Consider the following 14,483-nt stretch of genomic DNA (forward strand, 5'->3'; position numbering starts at 1 on the left):
CATCAATCCAATCCATCACAGAATGAGATGACAAAATATTTTGCTTGGGCTACTTTTTCTTTAGAATTCATGGAGATACGCCACAACAGCAATTACAGAGGGAGCAAGAGAGAGTAGGAGAGAGAGTGTGTGTGTGTGTGTGTGTGTGTGTGAGAGAGAGAGAGAGAGAGAGACTCTTTGATGGAGTGTCTTGTGATGGATGTTTTATTTATTTTGGGGTTGGGGGATGTGGCAATGGGGTATGTGGGGGAGTAAGTGGATGTGAGGGCTAATGTCCCGACAAGGATAGGAATATCTGATCATTTTGACCTTGTGAGGACATTTGGCTGGTCCCAAAGAAAAACAAACAAACAAACAAACAAACAAAAAAAAACAAGGAATAGTGTTTTGCTTTTTTTGTTTGTGACAGGATTATGACTGTGGCTTAAAAAAAAGCCATAAGTTTCCCTTAAGGTTACTGACATTATGGTTAGGTTTAAATTTAGGCGTAGACATAACATTCATTAGCTGCATTAATAATTATGTCAGTGGAAAGTCCTCACAAGGAGAATAAGACAAGTGTGTGTGTGTGTTTGTGTGTGTGTGTGTGTGTGTGTGTGTCTTTTCAAAGGATAATTAATGCTGGCACTAAATGTTTGTTTATGTACTCCCATGCTTGTAGGATTTTCTGATAATGTGAGGAAACACACCCAAAAAATCTCAGCTCCACCTACCATGATTCTCTTATGTAACAGAGTTCGGAGTAGCAGTGTTGTGGAGAGAGTCCAATCGAAACACATATTTCTTGTGGCCAAGAATGTCCTGGAGATTTGCTTGACAGTCTAGTGAAGGCTCTCTGGATTCCAAATTTGGTCATTTTCCACCAGTGTAACCAAAACATTGCGATGAGGTATCTTTAAACAACACTGAATCAACGTAACCTCTGCCAAGAACCACATTAAAAACACTCGTGGGACCTCTGCTTATTTATCATAAGAGAAGCAGGAACCCAAGTGCCCTTTTCTTCTACTCACAATGGCTAAAGGAAGCGCCTTCATGAGACGACTATGCATTGTTCTTAATATTCTGCTCGGGGTAAGACACTAACTCTCAATGTAGTTTTTTTTAATGTGATAGTTGTACAGATGATTTGTTTTTAAAAGAAAGTGCATTCATTTCTGTTACCTTTCTATTCTCAGTTCTTAGGAGTGGTCTTGCTTCTGGTCGGGATAGTGGCAAGCACTTTTAAGATTGAACCACTGATAAGTGGTTATTACTGGCAAGTAAGACCAATAATACCTGCTGCGTCACTGACAGAAATAATTTGCAGATTCAGTATTATTAGTTTGCTTGTTTAGCCCTGTTCCTCATACTGTTATTTCACTGTTTATGTTTCTACTCCTTTTTTTACATGATACCGAATCTCTCAAATAGTCTTGCCAAATGAAAGGGTATTTAAGACTAAGATTAAAAACTACTCTGTCCTTGTATCTGCATGTATGAAGATATGCAAGAAATTGTGTTATTGCATTTATGCTGTTTTATTTCAGGATGGGACTCAGAGTGTGCTCTTCAGCATTGGATTTGGATTGGCTACCATCCTGCTCTCCATCCTAGGAGTATATGGAGCATACCAGGAGCATGTCTTAGCTCTCCTTTTGGTAAGCTAGTTTTTTCACTTTTTGCTTTCAATATCATGTGCAGTACATGAGTGCTCAAATGGTATGTACATTAAATGGTGAAAATACTCTCATTTAAATATTAGATCACCATGTTTGGGTCTGTCCAAGTATACATTTATTTACGGTACATGGAAATGTACACTTAAAGGAATGCTTTAATATTAAACCTAAATAAATTACATATATATGTATATTTTTCCAAAGATGACTTCCACAGGGCTTATTTCAGAAGAGTAGTTGCATGCTATTTCAAGCATAAAACTATTTCACAAACAATATCACATTGTAAGGTTATTTTCTCAGTTATTATGAAATGTTTTATTGCACTTGTGCAAAAAACTTTTCCCAAATTAAATAATACAGTTAATAATTAATAATCAATATTGATTTCTTTATCAGCTTTACGGTGAGTATCCTAGCTCTGGTTATTCAAGGCCTTCAGTTTCCACAATAAGATATTGCACTTCCTGTCATATATCAAAAATATGTCTGATATTTCTGAAGTAGATTCTAGTAGTTTGTATATGAGCTTAATCGATATTTATTTGAACCGGAGTATGCTACCTTATTGGTAGCATTGGTGCATGTGGAGGCTGAACGCTAAAGGCGAGACTTCTCATAACTTTTTCTGTACTGAAGCCAACCTGAGAAGAGGATGGGAAACTTGTTGGTGTAGATGTGAGAAATGGCAGGTCTTGCCTTCAAACATTAAACACAACCAGCGTTAAGAGGTCTTAACTGCAGCTCTGTTTCTGCAAACAGCAGCAGGTTTCTGGCACAGCTGTTTTCCAAAGTCCTCTGGAGCAAAGTGGTCCTTGCAAATACTCTAGTAGTGCCACAAAATGCCACAATATGGCACACAATATGGCACTCTCTGGATCATTGTAAGGGAGTTGATGAGGACATTCCTTTCATGTTTTTAGCTGACTTGTTAGGAAAGCACAATGTTTTAGCTTGTTGGCTTTCTCACCAGCTCCACACACTAGAGAGACACATCATTATATCACAACATTCCCTGCACATCAGTGCAGAGCGGTAAAATAATCACATCATAAGTACTTCATTAGAGTTAAAAACATTGTGTTCCTATCAGGTCTTAATATTAAGTAAGGAATAAAACATGGCAGGGTGTGTGGTTATAGGAAAATAATCACCAAAACTGTTTTAGTCCTCTTACACACTACAGCAAATTGCCAACACTCACAATTTCTTCTTTAGTAATGAATGATGTTATACATTTTATACATATAAAGTTGTGGAATGTCCATGAAATAAGTACCTGTCATCACATACATTACAGGAGCTATAAAGAGTCTTTCCCTGACCAGCCTCTCTTTTTTCTCTCTAAGATGATAAAACAAAAACAAACAAACAAACAAAATACCTCTGACTATTACAAATATAGCTTTGTCAGCTATAAAAGCTGACACTGGGGACTTCCAAAAATGCTAAGTAGCCATCTCTCCACAGAAAACATTATCATAACATATCAAAATCAAGGTTTTTTGAATCATTTATGTGGAGCACAAGTATCTGTATAAAAATAATAAAGCACTAGGACAAGCTCACTAATATAAACCATCCATTCATTTTCTGTACCACTTATCCTACACAGGGTTGAGGGGGGCCTGGAGCCTATCCCAGGGGGACTTGGGGCACAGGGCAGGGGACACCCTGGACGGGGTGCCAACCCATTGCAGGGCATGATCACACACCCATTCACTCACTATGGACAATTTAGAGATGCCAATCTCTAAGCCTATAATGCATGTCTCTGGACTGGGGAGGAAACTCCCATAGCACAGGGAGAACATGCAAGCTCCACGCACACAGGGCTGAGGCGGGAGTCGAACCCGCAGCCCTGGAGGTGCAAGGCAGGCGCGCTAACCACTAAGCCATCGCACCCCCTATATAAACCAGTAGATGGAATTACAACTGGCACTACTGTCAGAGCTGCTATTATAGAAAATTAATCAAAAAAAGGCATTTTTTAATATTACGTTTATGCCCTGTGGAAGTGGAAGTGACAAAAACATTTGACAAAAAAACAAACAATTGTAGAATCATATTAAAAAATATGAATGCTGAATAAAATGTTTGTAGGTTTAATGTTGGAGTATTTATTTAACTACAGGAACATAATGAATCAACACAGGATTGTAGAATCATAAAATAATCCATTAGATGAGAACCATAAAGGTTTTGTTTATAGTTTATAGTCTGTATCATTATAATTTGTTAAAGCCGGTTAAGGTGTACAAATATTACTAAAAGTAGACAAGAGGCGTACTCTCTTCTGTCTGAAGCAACACAATGCTTATTAGTAATGTTGTAATTGTTTAATGGTATTATACACTATATTCTCCTAAATAATAATTTCATATTCATTCATGTCAGAACACACTTGATGTAACACTGTTTTATTATCCTTGCCAGCAATGACTTTGAAACAAAAACTCACAAAATTACATAATTGCTTTTCAAAGGCTCACCACCGAATGTTGAATGAAGAGCATGTGATAGTCTTTTGTGTTTTCATTATCTCTCCACAGTACAGTATTTTCATGACTATTGAATTCATTGCCCTCTTGGCCCTGACAATCATAGCCATACTCGCACAGCCACAGGTACGCTCCTGGTACTCTATTTCAAAACTGTATGTTCACTGCTTTACAACAAGAGCAGTCATGTCTTAACGTATTATCTTCATGGAGTATTGCTGTTGTTTACTCAGGTAGAGAAGAAAATTGAAGAGAGTTTTGCAAACATGACATCTCTTTATAATACTGATCAAGTTTTCCATCGTGAGCTCAACAAACTACAACAGGAGGTAATACTTCTGTTGTTTTTATCTTTTTATCATCTGAATTTAAGATGCCAAATGCACTCAAGCCATAAGTTTAAATAGAGCATACAGTATGGGTGCTGGTCTAGGAAAACCCTTCACATGGTGAAATTTTGATATTTTCTAATATATACACTCACTAACCACTTTATTAGGAACACTTGGTCATTCATGCAATTATCCAATCAACCAGTCATGTCAAGAGCTTCAGTTAATGTTCACATCAAACATCAGAAATGGGAGAAATGAAATCTCAGTGACTTTGACTGTGGCATCGGTGGGGCCACATTGGCTGGTTCGAGTATTTCTGATCTCCTGGGATTGTCATACACACACACACAACAGTATCTAGAGTTTACACAGAATGGTGTGAAAAACAAAAACCATGAGCTGTCAGGAATGCTACAGTAACTCAAGTAACCACTCTTTACAACTGTGGTGAACAGAAAAGCATCCCACAACTTACAACACACTGAACCTTGAGGAGGAAGGGCTGCAACAGCAGAAGACTGATGTAGATTCATGCTGTTGCCCCCAGAATTGTGCATGTTGCAGCAGAAATTAAGATTCAGCAGACCAAGTGGTGTTTTTCCAAGCTTCAATTCTCCAGTTTAGATGATTCTGTACCCACTGTAGCCTCAGATTCCTGTTCTTGGCTGACAGGAGTGGAACCTGATGTGGTCGTCTGCTGCAGTAACTCATCCACCTCAAGGCTCACCATGGTTGTAAAGAGTGCTTATTTGAATTACCTGTCAGCTCAAAACCATCTGGCTAGTCTCCTCTGTCCTCTCTCATCAACAAGGCATTTCCACCCACAGAACTGGTGGATGATTTTGTTTTTTTCACCATTCTGTTTCAACTCTAGAGACTGTTGAGTAAGAAAATCCCAGGAGATCAGCAGTTTCTGAAATACTCAAACCATCACTGCACACCATCAACCATCCCACGGCCAAAGTCACATAGATCACATTTTTATCCCATGCTGATTTTTGATCTGAACATTAACTGAAGCTCTTGACCTGTACCTGCTTGATTTTATTTGCCACATGTTTGGCTAATAAAACTGCTAAATAAAAATATTTGAAGTCTTTTGCAGTCTCAGATATTCATCCGAACTGTTCTGATGAGATTAATTTGGATCAAATCTGTTACACAACACTTTATTAAACCCTTATCCATTTTTATTCAGTGTAAAGTTTAAGTAACAGTGTCTGTCTCCCTTTTTGTTAACAGGCTGAGTGCTGTGGTCTGATACATTACACTGACTGGAGAGATCAGATACCTTCTTCATGTGACTGTCCTCAAAACTACTCAGACAAACAAGCCAGATGTGCAAAAGTCATTGTCAATGCGCAAAATTATAGAAGTAGCGAGGTATGATTTCACATGGCACATTAAAATTTAGCAATGCCAGATTGTAGGGGCAAGTAAGACCCCAAAATGTCATGTAATGAGACTACGACATGACTCATTCTGTATATTTTTAGGTTACAAATATGTGGTATAACAACATTTTGGCTGGAAATATATGACTCTAACACTGTCAGGATGTGTAAGGCATGTATTAACGTTACAGTTATAGATTGCTAAAGATACCTCAGATATTTACATTTTGAATCTAAAAAACTTGAAATGGCTTCTTCATGTTTTTAATTTTTCTCAGGACTATTAATGACTATTTCTCTCTGACAACTTATGAAGTACTAGATAATTAATTGGATCAGATGTATCAGCAGTAGAGAAAACTGTTAGAAGACTGTTTAGGGTTTGAGTCTGCAGGACTGCAGTTGATGAACCAAGGACTATGTCTCTGCTTTCTTTATGCAGGTGAACAAAAATGCTGGCACTGACCCGATGACAGTTCAGAGTCCAGTGCACTATGTTCATAAGATGGTAAGACATTAAACATGCTTCGGCCGGTTCTCACTCCATCCCCATATGTAAAAAGAAGGAATTCACAAGTTTTCACTTTGTCTTGTCTTCCTCAGAATTGCAGCCCAATCTTAATGAGTCATGTGAAGAACACGTTGAGAATACTGTTTGGAATAGTTTTTACCTTAGCAACCATTATGGTAAGACAAGTATATTAGTATAGGAAGAAAAAAAAACTGTACTGAATTTAAGTAACTGCAGAATCATGTGCTAATTTTGAATTTATTTATATCTCTTATCAGCTGGCTTCTGTGATTGTGGCCTTGCTCCTGTGGAATAATATCAACACACGGTCGTCAGTCACAGGCATCTCACACGATGATGACAGAATGAAGTATGAACTCCAGCCACACAAAATGGCCTGATATGATTGTCATCCTTAATATATCTTGGGCCCTCATCAGGAGAAAGCTGTATAACCTCAAGAAGATGTCTTTCTATATATGTTTCCAGTACCGTATCACTTATCTGTAGGTTAATTCAAGCCTCGTGTTCTATTCGCTAGCTAGCAATGGATGCCTCATATCTACTGGCTTTATGACAGTACAGTTGTAATGTGTATTTATTTTTACCAAATATGTCTTTTATGTGCTCACATGATTGAAATCCTCCTAATAGCAGGCCAATGTGCAAATCAGAGAGGAAAGCAATAAAATAAAAGGCAATAAAAGAAAAGGGATACGCTCTAGAATATGAGTTTAACTATTTAAAATTGATTCTGAAGGTTAATTAGAAACATAAAGCAAATTTCAAATTTTTTAATTGTTCCATTTTAAGTCAAATTGTCAACAAGTCACCTTATACAGTAGAATAGAACATAAAGGTTAAAGATAACCGGATAAGGACTTGTTGTCATTAGTATTGCTGGTAAATAATGTTTTATTGTTCAGGGCAGCTAGTTTTATTTCCATAATTAGTTCCATCGTTGTACCTTCTAGCATAAGAGTAACATGAGCTTAATGTTCTAAGCCCTAAATGTTCGCAAGACTAATAATTATAGAAAGATTATTTAACCAGCAATGATAACAAGGGGAAAAAATAAATTCACCTACATTTTAAAGGAAACGTTATTTCATTATAAACAAATATTTCATTATAAACATTATATATGTTTATAATGAAATATTTGTGATGTGTTAGTGATACAAAGAGTACTTCGCAAAGAGATGTCAGGCATGATGGCTTTGATGGAGGATGGCACTATTAGCATGAAAATTGAAGTCTTGTTACCTGAACCATTTGAGGCAATTTATACAAATGAGGAGATGAGCGAGCTGAACAGACAGAAGACTAAAGCACTGCTGCACTAGTCTCACTATCAGTAGACAGTCAAATGGCATTGTGGGTAACACAGACAACCGTTAACCAAAGTGAAAATAGACCAACATATCCATTAAAGAAGTTTTAATCAAGCCAACTGAGAATTACATTCTAAAATAAATACTGAACTATATTGAAATCTGGAATTAATTATAAAGTTGGATATGCAAGACATTTAGGGTGTTTTTTTTCTTTAATAGTCATAGTCTCCTCAGTCTGCTTATTAATATAGTCTGATTTATATAATAATAGCCACATAATTTAATTAATTCATTTATTACAGTACATTGTCTTTTACAAAATACATATAAAATACAGCTCATAAAAAAAAACATGTTTATAGACAACAGGAGAAAACCTTTTTTCTGGCACAAAAAGTAGTTAAATTATTATATCAATAAAACTATAACATAAATCCTAACATTTATTGGACTTGGTCCATATATTCATTGGCTTAAGGTTTTGCTAAATATTCTACTGATATTCTTTAAAATATTCTTTTAAACTTCTCTATTTTCTGTCATTATTAATGATTAAATAATATATATTATATAGAGGCATAAAGTACATTATTTATTTATTTATTTTCATCTATCAGCAAGAGGCTACCTTATTTAAATTAAATTTTAGACTACAGATTTGGTCATGTGAAATGTTCAACAGTTTGAAGAAACTGGTCGAAGGAGAAGAAATTCTGAGAACTCAATATAATGCTTTAATTTCCCCAAGTCTGCATCTTTTCTTTATCATATTTTCGATCACAATTTGAAAATGATTGTTAATAACTCATGGAAAATGTGCTCATTCACTAGTAAGTAACATGTATGAAGGTCTCTGGTGAACAGATCTGAATTATTTGACCATTTTGGATACTTTTACCAAATATGGAAAAGTTTGGAAGGAATGTCATCTGTGGGATCAGCTGGACAGGAAAATAAAGTTTGATGTTATTTTGTTTAAAAGTTCAGTTTAAACAGGACAGATTGTAAAGTAGAAATAGCCTTTATGATTACTATTACAACGCCTGTGTCCCAAACAGAGTGTTTTTAAATAAATGCTACTTTGTACTATTGATTTCCTGACACTGTTTAAGAGATACATTAGCTACTATTAAGGGAAATAAATAACAACTGCTGTCACTATTCTATTTTAATTACTGACTTTCAGGGAAAAAATGTTATTGATATTAAACTGTACACACATATATATATATGAATACTTTTATAAAGAGTTGAGTTAAACTTTGTGCTTTTTGTCTGGTACTGAATTCTGTTCAAATGCAGTGTAAAAGCACCAAAGGGCATAATACTGTACAATTTGTCTATGTATCAAAACTTTTTTTTTTTTTTTTTTCAAACAGAGCATATGATATGAAGTTGCTGAAGTATATAAAAAGTAAACCCATGTGGGTTGTGCTGGTTCATTATTCAACCTATTGATACTGAGATCTTTTGTTTTCAATTGCTCATCATAGGATATGAAGTTATCCTAGGATCCATAGGAAGCAAAGTTACTGTTATCACCTGAAAATGTACCTTCTAAGGTCTTTTATTCATCTTCTACCACAGCAATTTGCCAAAACATTTTACATTTATTAATGATCTCTCATCCAGTTTTGATGGTGATCTGCTTCTTTTAACGTTACATGTTTATTATTTTCAAAGAGGTCATGGAACATGGGGTAGAAGAAAAAAAATAAGGGTAGTATGTTGCTAATGAATGTAGAGTAGTTGTTTGAGTTACCATAGCCTTCCTGACAACTTGACCCAGTCTGGCCATTCTCCTCTGTTCTCTCTCATCAACAAGGTGCAGAACTGCTGCTCATTGGTTGTTGTTGTTGTTGTCTTCACGTCATTCAGTGTAATCTCTAGAGACTGGTGTGTATGAAAATCACAGGACATCAGCAGTTTCTGAAATACTCAAACCAGCCCATCTGGCACCAACATCCATGCCATGGTTAAAGTCCCACAGATCACATTTTTTCCCCATTCTGATGTTGTTTAATGTGAACCTTAACTGAAACTCATGCTGCAAAAGCCTTTAGATCACGGACAGTTGTCAAGAGTAATGGATCATATGCAGTATTGATGTCTTACAGTGGCACTGAAGGTGGAAAAAATCCTCTCATGGGCACCAGCTAGATATCTCATACAAATCTGGAGGAGGTGTTGTCAAAGCACTATAATCCTGAATTTGTTGAACATTTTCCAGAGAACACAGTAATGTTTATGTATTTGATGATGATGAAGATGATGATGATGATGATGATGATGACTTTGAACTGCAAATGTCTTCAGGACCCTGACATCACTAATAGTTTTTTTTTGGAGTATTTCTTAGATTTCATTTGCACATAGTTCACTCATTCCACTGTCAAGATCGCATGAAAACATTACCCTGATCATATTTGTATATTTACCTACAAAGTATTTTCCTTCTGTATTATTTGGTAAAGGGTAATGACTAATATTCTAGGTAATATTTCTACTCTTTCCTATAGAAGATGGACTTCAGCAGAAGCATTAAAATAACTTAGGATGAAGATGAAACTCAAACCTGGACATCTGGTTCTCATTGTTAACAAAAATGCATCCCAGAATTCCTGGCTGATTGGAAAAATCTTATGAAATGTCTCAGATTCCAGAGGTCTGGTCTTCTTTTTAAAGAAAATACTGCAGCCATTTAAGTTTAACATAAAATTTATTAAGTATAAAATATTAAAGTTCTGTGTTTATAACCTTGCTTTTTTTTTTTTTTGCTTGTTTGATGAATGCTTCATGATCAATATAAAAGTTGTACTGTAGCCTTTGTATGTGTAGGGTAATGTTGGGAACAATGAAGCCTGGAGCCTATCCCAGGGGACTCGGGGCACAAGCCGGGGGACACCCTGGACGGGGTGCCAACACATCACAGGGCACAATCTCACACACACACACACACTACAGAGATGCCAATCAGCCTACAGTGCATGTCTTTGGACTGGTGGAGGAAACCAGAGAACCCAGAGGAAACCCCTGAAGCACAAGGAGAAATGTAAACTCCACACACACAGGGCAGAGGTGGGATTTGAACCCCAACCCTGGAGGTGTGAGGCAACAGTAAACACTAAGCCACCATCCCCCTTTACTATATATTATTATTTTTTAAATTATTGCTTCATTCTGTGTCTTAACTTTAGTTCTACTTGTATTCATTTCAAATTAATTCACTCAGAAAAAAAATACAAACCCACTTTGACGTTTGAAGGTTATAGCTGCTCGGTGTAGACCAGGCACAGGTGGGCAGGGTTTTCTCCAGACCGGTGGGTGGCGCTGATGAGGCAGTGTTTGAGAGCGCTTTCTATTCTCCACTCATTTCACTTCCGGTGATGCTGAAAATGGCGGCGTCCATGCGGATACTCTGCAGTGCAGGACTCCTGTCAAAGGCGATACAAGAACTCTCGCTGAAGGTGCGTGAAGTTATAAATGAATGACTCAGACAGCTGTTGTAAGGTTGTGTAATTGTTTCTGTGTGTCCTGACGGGCTTGCATTACCTAGACAGTGTGTTGTGGAGTGAAGTAGGGAGCCTAACTAGTGCTCTGTGTCTCAGGCTGCTGTCCCGCGGTGTGTGTGTGCAGCTCGCGCTCCTCCAGCATCATCACGGTTGGTCGCATTTCATTCCCAAGTCGCCTAAGGCTTTGTCTAATTCCACAGAGTCTCTCACTACAGACTTCTTCAGATAGGAGACTGCTTGTTTAAACACAGTCATAGTCAGAACCATGGAGATGTTTATTTCTGTAAACATTTCTTCATTTCCACTGAAACAACACACTAAGTTTGACGTGTGTGTGTGTGTGTGTGTGTGTTTGGGTTAAATTCACTGAATCATTACAGGTTAATTAGTATAAAAACTCAGTAATAAATGTAAATGATGGTGGGTTGTGCTTTCCACAGCTGTAACTTCTTAATAATAATAATAATAACAACAATAATATTAATAATAGTAACTAAAAGCCATGGATCTCTGACTATGCTTCACATGGGTTCCTGGACCCCACTTTGAGAGCCACTATAGCGTCAAAGTCTATAGCGCACTGATTCATTTGTGCTTGCCATATGAATCAGAACTAACTTATTAATTTGTGCACTATAATCTTAGAGATTAGAGTTAATACAAAATTGGATGTGTTTTATAGCTCCTCCTTTTCAGCTGTTGGAGTAATATCATTACAGACACCTGTAAGCTGAGGTTTTCCTCCTTTACGTTAATAATAATTAATAGCCTGCTTGTCTATTGTTTTTTTTTTCTCATTTGTTATTGCAGAAGCCATATTAATGTGACTCCTGTGGCCTTTGTGAGCACTGCAAATGTTTCTACATCATACTCCTCTCCTGAGTCACAAGTACATTTACAGCTTGCATTTTTTTACCTTTCTTAATAAACTGACTGGATACCAGTTCTTCTTGAGAGGACAGTTATTGCTGTTGGATCATTTTTTTCCTGTCTGCTGTAGATCACAGTGACGGACGAGCCAGACACACTGTTTCAGAAGCTGACCGTGTTGGTTAAAGGTCATGATAAAGCAGTTTTGGATAGTTATGAGTTTTTTGCAACTTTGGCTGCCAAGGAGCTTGGCCTAACCCTGACTAAAGTGTGAGTCACTATGGGTTTATACACATATCTTTCAATAAATTGACTGTATGCAATGACCACAAGGTGGTGTTTCTTCTACTCATGTTCTGTGGCAGGTTTGAACCACCGAGGAACATCGAGAGGCTCACACTTCTGAAGTCAGTGCACATCTTTAAGAAACACAGGGTCCAGTATGAAATGAGGACACACTACAGATCCATCGAGGTGAGTGTTATAGTTATACAGTACTTTGGAAGTACAGTATGCATTTGTATAGGAGGCTATTATTGATGATTTTGCTTTTGCTTGATTGAAACTGTGGATGTGTTGTAAACTATAAAATACAGTTCATTGAGTGAACAGGGCTTGTGTGTGTCAGATTGCCAGGATAACAGGATCCACTGCACACGCATATCTGGAGTACATTCAGCGTAACCTGCCCGAGGGAGTGGCCATGGAGGTCACTAAGGTAATTAACTAAAAAGCAATATAAGAAATTCAATACACATGTCTGTGTAGGCAAATATTTTAAATAAATTACATGAATGTGCTCCAAGTTTTGAATTTTGTTTCATAGGAGCTTTTGAGTGATTCAGCTGTGTTTCTGGATAAAAAAAAACATGGAATTATTAATTGTTTAAAATGAAGTAGAAGCTTGTATTTATTTTGGAAAAACAGGCTATACATTTCTTCATTTTACTCGTACTTCATTTAATCTGGGGGTGTCGGTCTGCATGGGCTGTATGCCCATGTGCCAAGACCAGCCCTATAAACATTGTAATCCAACCAAAATCCAATTAAAAAAAAAAAATCATCTTGTTCACAGTAGTTGAATTAAAAAGCTGTTATTCGACTAGAGAGCACAATAGAGCAATAAACTCAAAGCAATAAGCTCAGCTATTAACAAAAAGGAACTAATATGTACTTCTTTTTTAGCAAACTAATAAAGATGCTGTAACCATGCCTCTTTCCAGTTAAACTAGATTAGGGAGTAAATTCTTTTGTGTGTGAATGTGTAGATTCATGACACACTTGCTGTGGAATCCCAATTAAATCCATGTCAGTTCCATGTTGTAACACTAAAAATGTGGAAAAATTAATCAGTCAACTTTAATGGACTTGTAATTGATTTAACTGAAGCAAATATATGATGTATGTAAGCCTCTGTCTGTGGTTGATGGACTGAACACTGTCCCATTTGAGAAAAATGTGTACCAGAGGTGTACCATGTGCAACATGGTGATGTACACAGAGACGGCACACACACACACTTCACTTTACTTTTGTTTGTGTAAAGCTGCTTTGAGACAATGACCTTTGTAAAAAGCGCTATACAAATAAAAATGAATTGAATTGAATTGAATGTACATTCTTCTGAGACATTGCGGGTATTGCAATATTTTATCACTATCCTTCTAAATGAGTTTTTTTAAACAGTTGCTAATGATTGGAAGGACCTTATTTGATTTTAAAATTTTGTACTGAGACTGTAGTTCAAAAAAACTGAATATTCATTTTTACAGAATTTAATTTTTCATCATTTTCAGTGTTAAATAATTATTTTAAAATAAAAGCATACATTTAAAAAGATACATTAAATTGAAAAAAATAGATCATTATCATCAGACTTCACGGTTTGTTAGCAAACCTTTATATCATGATTCATATACTAAAGATAGTATAAAACTAAATTATCCAGGTATAATGACTGTGATGATATCTCTGTAAATTCTATATGACAAAGATAAAAATTGTATATTTCTGCTTCTAGACTGCTATAGAGAAAGTTCCAGAGCATATCCAGACACCCTTGTGGGATAAGGAGAGCCACCAGGAAGCCAGCTAATGAGGACCTTTTTTGTTCCATGCCTTTTGTATTCAATAGTCATTGCAGCTTTGAGGATTTGAATGAAAGGAGGAAGAAAAGACTCTCACCTCACATTATTTCAAATCATGTGGATTTTGTGTAAATGACAGCTTAATTCATAAATGTGTCTCGTGCTGTATATTTATAAGTGTAAACAATAATATATATTAAAAAAAAAGATATAACGTGGTTTGTTTTTTTTGTTTTTTTTGGGGGGGGGGTGCTTTTATTGAAAAGGCCATTCGC

The 14,483-nt window shown here is 36.4% G+C and overlaps 2 protein-coding genes across 2 annotated transcripts; both read left to right on the plus strand.

Moving 5' to 3' along the window:
- Window positions 1-738: 738 nt before the first annotated feature.
- On the plus strand, window positions 739-9,189 carry LOC113532319 (CD63 antigen). The gene is made up of 9 exons (XM_026923656.3): window positions 739-1,074; window positions 1,179-1,262; window positions 1,530-1,640; window positions 4,214-4,288; window positions 4,396-4,491; window positions 5,740-5,880; window positions 6,334-6,399; window positions 6,495-6,578; window positions 6,681-9,189. Exons 1-9 carry the CDS (start codon window positions 1,015-1,017, stop codon window positions 6,801-6,803), a joined length of 840 nt encoding a protein of 279 aa, XP_026779457.3. The 5' UTR covers window positions 739-1,014; the 3' UTR covers window positions 6,804-9,189.
- A 1,862-nt stretch (window positions 9,190-11,051) lies between these two features.
- Window positions 11,052-14,411, plus strand: mrps10 (mitochondrial ribosomal protein S10). The gene is made up of 7 exons (XM_026923251.3): window positions 11,052-11,206; window positions 11,348-11,400; window positions 12,062-12,140; window positions 12,252-12,391; window positions 12,487-12,595; window positions 12,750-12,839; window positions 14,142-14,411. Exons 1-7 carry the CDS (start codon window positions 11,126-11,128, stop codon window positions 14,214-14,216), a joined length of 627 nt encoding a protein of 208 aa, XP_026779052.3. The 5' UTR covers window positions 11,052-11,125; the 3' UTR covers window positions 14,217-14,411.
- The last annotated feature ends 72 nt before the right edge of the window (window positions 14,412-14,483 follow it).

The sequence above is a fragment of the Pangasianodon hypophthalmus genome, chromosome 18, assembly GCF_027358585.1.
Source record: "Pangasianodon hypophthalmus isolate fPanHyp1 chromosome 18, fPanHyp1.pri, whole genome shotgun sequence".
Lineage (NCBI taxonomy): Eukaryota > Metazoa > Chordata > Actinopteri > Siluriformes > Pangasiidae > Pangasianodon > Pangasianodon hypophthalmus.

What these genes read in the sequence shown, in the direction of transcription:
- LOC113532319 (XM_026923656.3), top strand. Translation starts at nt 1,015, where the DNA reads ATGGCTAAAGGAAGCGCCTTCATGAGACGACTATGCATTGTTCTTAAT. An exon ending in TAAGTGGTTATTACTGGCAA is followed by an intron (nt 1,263 to 1,529) that starts GTAAGACCAATA and finishes GTTTTATTTCAG; the next exon opens with GATGGGACTCAGAGTGTGCT. An exon ending in TGCACTATGTTCATAAGATG is followed by an intron (nt 6,400 to 6,494) that starts GTAAGACATTAA and finishes TGTCTTCCTCAG; the next exon opens with AATTGCAGCCCAATCTTAAT.
- mrps10 (XM_026923251.3), top strand. Translation starts at nt 11,126, where the DNA reads ATGCTGAAAATGGCGGCGTCCATGCGGATACTCTGCAGTGCAGGACTC. An exon ending in ACTCCTCTCCTGAGTCACAA is followed by an intron (nt 12,141 to 12,251) that starts GTACATTTACAG and finishes TGTCTGCTGTAG; the next exon opens with ATCACAGTGACGGACGAGCC. An exon ending in TGGCCATGGAGGTCACTAAG is followed by an intron (nt 12,840 to 14,141) that starts GTAATTAACTAA and finishes TTCTGCTTCTAG; the next exon opens with ACTGCTATAGAGAAAGTTCC.